This window comes from Physeter macrocephalus, chromosome 6, assembly GCF_002837175.3.
Source record: "Physeter macrocephalus isolate SW-GA chromosome 6, ASM283717v5, whole genome shotgun sequence".
Taxonomy (NCBI): Eukaryota; Metazoa; Chordata; class Mammalia; order Artiodactyla; family Physeteridae; genus Physeter; species Physeter macrocephalus.
In genome coordinates this window covers 78,843,967-78,850,166 of record NC_041219.1, presented here as the reverse complement: position 1 = coordinate 78,850,166, position 6,200 = coordinate 78,843,967, and the positions used below count along the sequence as shown (strand labels likewise).

General features: G+C 40.5%; 1 protein-coding gene and 1 pseudogene across 3 annotated transcripts in view; both read right to left on the bottom strand.

Annotated features, from left to right (window-relative positions):
- Positions 1-1,163: 1,163 nt before the first annotated feature.
- LOC102994087 (60S ribosomal protein L10a-like) lies at positions 1,164-1,909 on the bottom strand (annotated as a pseudogene).
- Positions 1,910-2,196: 287 nt separating this feature from the next.
- Positions 2,197-6,200, bottom strand: part of FGD4 (FYVE, RhoGEF and PH domain containing 4) — a 209,972-nt gene continuing 205,968 nt past the window's right edge. The window contains exon 18 of one of the 3 annotated variants that reach the window (XM_055085555.1): positions 2,197-2,305. In XM_055085555.1, the coding sequence (XP_054941530.1) occupies positions 2,277-2,305 (29 nt within the window). In that variant the 3' untranslated portion in view covers positions 2,197-2,276. Of the gene's footprint in view, positions 2,306-5,422; positions 5,593-5,770; positions 5,836-6,200 lie in introns of those variants that run through there. The other 2 variants (XM_055085553.1, XM_028491182.2) reach the window with 2 other exon arrangements.

Here is a 6,200-nt window from a genome sequence, read left to right as displayed (position 1 = left end):
AAAGGAGGCAAAAATATACAATGGAGAAAAGACAGCCTCTTCAATAAGTGGTCCTGGGAATACTGGACAGGTACATGTAAAAGTATGAAATTAGAACACTCTCTAACACCATACACAAAAATAAAATCAAAATGGATTAAAGACCTAAATGAAAGGCCATACACTATAAAACTCTTAGAGGAAAACACAGGCAAAACACTCTATGACATAAATCACAGCAAGATCCTTTTTGACCCACCTCCTAGAGAAATGGAAATAAAAACAAAAATCAACAAATAATGGGGCCTTATGAAACTTAAAAGCTTTTGCACAGCAAAGGAAACCATAAACAAGACAAAAAGACAACCCTCAGAATGGGAGAAAATAAACGAAGCAACTGACAAAGGATTAATCTCCAAAATACACAAGAAGCTCATGCAGCTCAATATCAAAAGAACAAAAAACCCAATCCAAAAATGGGCAAAAGACCTAAATAGACATTTCTCCAAAGAAGATATACAGATTACCAACAAACACATGAAAGGATGTTCAACATCACTAATTGTTAGAGAAATGCAAATCAAAACTACAATGAGGTGTCACCTCACACCAGTCAGAATGGGTGTCATCAAAAAATCTACAAACAATAAATGCTGGAGAGGGTGTGGAACAAAGGAAACCCTCTCTCACTGTTGGTGGGAATGTAAATTGATATAGTCACTATGGAGAACAGTATGGAGGTTCCTTAAAAGACTAAAAATAGAACTATCATATGACCCAGCAATCCCACTACTGGGCATATACCCCGAGAAAACCATAATTCAAAAAGAGACATGTACCACAATGTTCATTGCAGCACTATTTACAATAGCCACCTGGGACGAAGTGAGAGGGTGGCATTGACATAGCTAGTGGGAAGCAGCCTCATAGCACAGGGAGATCAGCTCCGTGCTTTGTGACTACCTAGAGGGGTGGGAGGGAGACATATGAGGGAGGGGATATGGGGATATATGTATACGTATAGCTGATTCACTTTGTTATACAACAGAAATTAACACAACATTGTAAAGCAATTATACTCCAATAAAGATGTTAAAAATAAATAAATAAATAAATAAATGCTGTAGTGCTTTACAATTTTCAAAAAAAAAAGGGAAACCTACTGTCAGTATATTCAAAGTAATCCTAGACCTTAAATATTGATGCAACCAGCATATAGGAAACACTCAATATTCATTTCTTTATTTATTTTAATGGTGGGAGTATGGCTTATTAAGCTGTTCCTTAGTCAAGGTGCTGGGGCTTGCCCATGGTGGTCTTAATGTACAAAGCCTCGACGTTCCGCCAAATTTTTCTTGAGCAGTGACACCAGGAAGTTGACAACTAAGTGGATGCTGTACACAGCTCATCTGTCATCTTCACGTGGCCAAAAGCCACTGCCAGACACAGCACCTCCTTCATCTGGAGCTTGATCATGGACTTCATCAACTTTGACCACCATGTTCTCATTGTGGGTCAGCAAGGAAGGGAACTTGCCAGCCTTATTCAGGCCTGGGCCCAGTATTCGTGGGATCTGCTTGATCAGAGACTCTGAAGCCAAAAAGGCATCGTACTTCTTGGCCAGCTTCTTGACCAGTTTCTTGTACTTGCTGAGTTTCTTCAGTGCCTCGATGTCCATGTGGGGGATATCCACAGCCTTGGCCTCATCACAATGCTGCTGGTCCCCCAGAACACATATGGAGAACTTGAGGCGGGGAGTGGACTTAAGCCTGACGGTGCCCGAGAAACGTTCGTCTTACTGAGAGTCACAGTTCTTCAGGCTGATTTGAAGGGCCACTGTCTCCAAAACCTTCCGGCGCTTGCACTGGTTCCCGTGCAGGACTTCCAGCACCGCCCCGTAGAGGGTGTCGTGGGAGACTTTGCTGCTCATGGTGCCTTGTGCCACGATAACCGGAAAAGAGCAACACTCAATATTTAAATGTTGAATGAGTGAATGACTCAAGACAAACTATTTCTTTATACTATTGTTTTTTCCTGGGACAATTTAAGTTGCTTTTCTTTATATATCTTTATGAAATCATTTTTATTTGTATGAAGAGAGATGAAGTAAAGGAAAGTTGCAATTGGCTTACAAAACATCTCAGGAAAATAGCTGGGTTAAACTCCATAAAAACATTAAAAAATTTTATTTGAAATACCTGTACATGTTTTGTGGGTTTTGTTTTGTTTTTCTCGGCCACGCTGAGCGGCATGAGGGAATCTTAGTTCCCCCACCAGGGGTGGAACCAGTGCCCGTTTCATTGGGAGCACAGATGTACATGTAGACCTAAACAAAAGTTAGAAATATATTACAAAAACTCTAGTTTACCCTTCATCCAGTTTCTCTATTAACATTTTACCTCATTAGCTTAATTATTCTCTCTCTCTTTCACCTCTGAACCATTTGACAGTAAATTGCAGACATGATGCATTTTTACCCTGAAATACTTGAATATTTTCAAGAACAAGGATATTCTCTTACATAACTACATTGCAACTGCTGAAACAAGAAAATTAACAGATACAATGTGATGATCTAATCCAGATGTTATTAATTTCTCACCAATGGTCTCAATAAAAACTTTATCGTAGAAAAAAATATTCTGGCCTAGGTTCGATCCAGGATTACATACACAATGCATTTAGCTGTAATGTCTCTTTAGTCATTTATTCTGGAAAAGTTCCTCAGTCTGTCTTTGTATTTCATGACCTTAACATTTTTGATGAATATAGACCAGGTATTCCGTAGAATATTTCTCAGTTTGGGTTTGTCTATTATTTCCTCATGATTAGGTTGAGGTTCTGCACTTTCGGCAGGATTACCACGGAAGCGATGTTGTGTCCTTAGTGCTTCAGATCAAGAGGCCCATGATACCAGTTTGTCCTTACTGTTGATATTAACTTGGTTAAGGTGCTGTCCACTAAGTTTTTCCATTGTAAAGTTATTTTTTTTCCCTTCTGTAATTAATAAGAATTTTGTGGGTACAACGTTGAGACTATGTAGATATACTTGTCTTCAAGAATTTTCTACCCATTAGTTATAGTATCCACTGATGATTCTTACCTGATTATGTTTTGTCAAATGCTATTTTTTAACTTTATTATTCCTTCTACATTTACTTGTTTGCATTCTATTATAGGGAAGAGTTTTTCTTTTTAAATTTTTATTTACTTATTGATTGACTGATTGACTGATTTTTGGCCACCCCATGCAGCATGCGGGATCTTAGTTCCCCAACCTGGGATCGAAGCCGTGCCCCCTGCACTGGAAGCACGGAGTCCTAACCACTGGACTGCCAGGGAAATCCAGGGAAGAGTTTTTCATTTTTCCTCATTCATTCATTCATTATCAGTTTGAATCCATGTGTTCCTATGTTATTCAATGGATTTTAATCCATTACCATCATTTCTTCCCCTTCCCCCCCTTAAATGACATATAATTACCATTATTTTTTATTTTCATGTTCAACTGTCCTAGATTTTGCCAGCTGGAGCCTCTTCAAGCTGACTCCTGGGTCTTTGACATGTCCCCATCATTCTTTGGGTACTTTTTCACTTTCTGGCACAATATGGTATCCCAGGCTTATCTTGAATTTTCTCTGCTCTAGCTCTAGAATCAGCTAGTTTTTCAGGGAGCTCTGGTTCCTTTTAGTGGAAATGGTATTTAGAAACCAACATAGGCATGCTCATTGCTACCGGGCTGTTATTGCTTCTAGACCCTCACAGCAGTCAGCTAGGAAATATATGCTCGTGTACACACACAAACACACACACGTACACATATGTCTATAAATGTATTATAACGATCTATACCCAGTTAGCTAGCTAACTTTATAAAATCATGTTCTCATACTGATACCTGTAATTCTAGTCCAACAACACAGAATTTAGTATCATGTTCCTCCTTTTCCATATCGAAACTGCCTTCTCTGGCATTGAGAAATTTGGCTCCCATTATGCTCAACCTATTACTTATTTGCTCAGCTGAACTCAGTAAAAGTAATGTTAGAAATGCTAAGTCATACCACTGGGTAAAACAAACCAATGACCTAGAATTCAATATTTATAATTCTACTTGCCTTTAGTTTAAGCATGTATAGTCAACACACTGTGTTCAAAAGTGTGCATTCGTTCTTCTAATTTTTATCTTCAGAGTGGTTATATTATTCATTTGCTATTATTTGACATATGTTCATTTGTATTTATATTCCATTTCAGATTTTTTCATCATTTTTTATTATGTGTTTGTGTACATAAAACACTAAGATGGCTCAAAAGTCAAAACTCAACAAAAAAGGTATGCTCAGAAAAGTATCAAGATTTTTTAGCAAATATTTTTTTCTTTATTGAGTGTTCCTTCTCCTATATTTACAACTGTGAACCTGGACCCTTTGGTTCATTCTCCCTGTAGTCTGTGCCTGCCTGCCTTCCACTGCCCAAACACACACACAGACATACATATACACATACTGATGGAAAAGATATTCAAAAACTACAAGATGATCTTTAGGATGAGGTATGTTTCTTCCACCTTTGGACATGAGTCTATATAGAAACAATATACTTAATTTTGTTCAGTGTATGATAACCATATATGTAAGTGATCTAAAAATATTTTTTCTTGTGAAAACACCATAATGGACTACGCGGTCCAATCTCACTGTATAAAAGCAGAGTTTCTTTTACTAAGACAAAGCAACCTGGATTTGTTTTTACTTAAATACAAGACCAAAACAACACATGAATCATTTCCTCTATAAAAGAGTGACTCCAGACTGGGAGCTCATTATCCAAACCCTGTGTCAGGTCCACTCTACCAGCCCCACTTCCTCAGGATGTGTATCTTTCATCACCTCTGGCTCCTTCTGGAAGAGTAACCAGCTGCCTCTAATTGCCTCACAGACCAGGTGTGCTGGTGGTGGTGGTGGTGAGAGTGGGCTGAGGCTGATTTTTTAAAAAGCAAGAATCCGTCGTGCGAAGGTTAACTAAGATTTTCACCATTGTATTTTGAAGTCCTTGACTATGTTTTAAACACTATCAGGAATCCGGCTTTGTTATTAAAACAATTTAGCTATATAAAATGTTGATTTCTTTTCCTCTGGCCTCTATTCCAAAGGTCTATACCCATAACAATTTGATGTTTTGGAAGAACAGTTCTGTTCATTTTTGTAATTTTATATAACCTAGCTTTTGTGCAGCATGTGGGATCTTAGATCCCCGACAGTGCCCCCTGAAGTGGGAGTGCAGAGCCTTAACCACTGGACGGCCTGGGAAGTCCCACCACGTAAGTATTTACTGAGTGCCTATAATGTGCCAAGCAACCCCAAGTACAGGGGACTGGGGACATCAGTGGTCAAAACAGATAAAAATCCTTACCTTTATGGAGCTTATGTTCTAGCAGGTGTAGACAGACAATAAAAAATAAACAGCTAGGGCTTCCCTGGTGGCGCAGTGGTTGAGAGTCCGCCTGTCGATGCAGGGGTCACGGGTTCGTACCCCGGTCCGGGAAGATCCCACATGCCGCGGAGCGGCTGGGCCCGTGAGCCATGGCCGCTGAGCCTGCGCGTCCGGAGCCTGTGCTCCGCAACGGGAGAAGCCACAACAGCGAGAGGCCCACGTACCGAAAAAAAAAAAAAAAACCAGCTAATTATCTAATTTGTAACAAAGATGTTAAGTGCTACGGGAAAAAAACAGATCAGATTAGAGCGGCATGGGGTGCTGTTGTAGCGGAGGCAGTTAAAATAAGGTGGTGGTGAGATCCGAGCAGGCTTTAACTTGCAAAACGTGTTCATTATGCAGACATCTGGGGCAGGAGCACTGCAGGAAGAAGGAACAGTGTCTGATGTAGGGCTGAAGTGTACTTGGCTTGCTTCAGGAAAAGCAAAATGTATGGTAAGGGGTGGGGGGCGGCAGAGACATAGAACCATGTGAGGGCAAAGGACTTTGGCTTTTACTCTGAGTGAAATGGGAGCCCCTGGAGGGACTGGGGTAAAGAAGCAACATAATTTGATTTGTGGTGTGTTTTTTTTTTTTTGGCGGTATGTGGGCCTCTCACTGCTGTGGCCTCTCCCGCTGCGGAGCACAGGCTCTGGACGCGCAGGCTCAGCGGCCATGGCTCACGGGCCCAGCCGCTCCGCGGCCTGTGGGATCCTCCTGGACCGGGGCACGAACCCGTGTCCCCT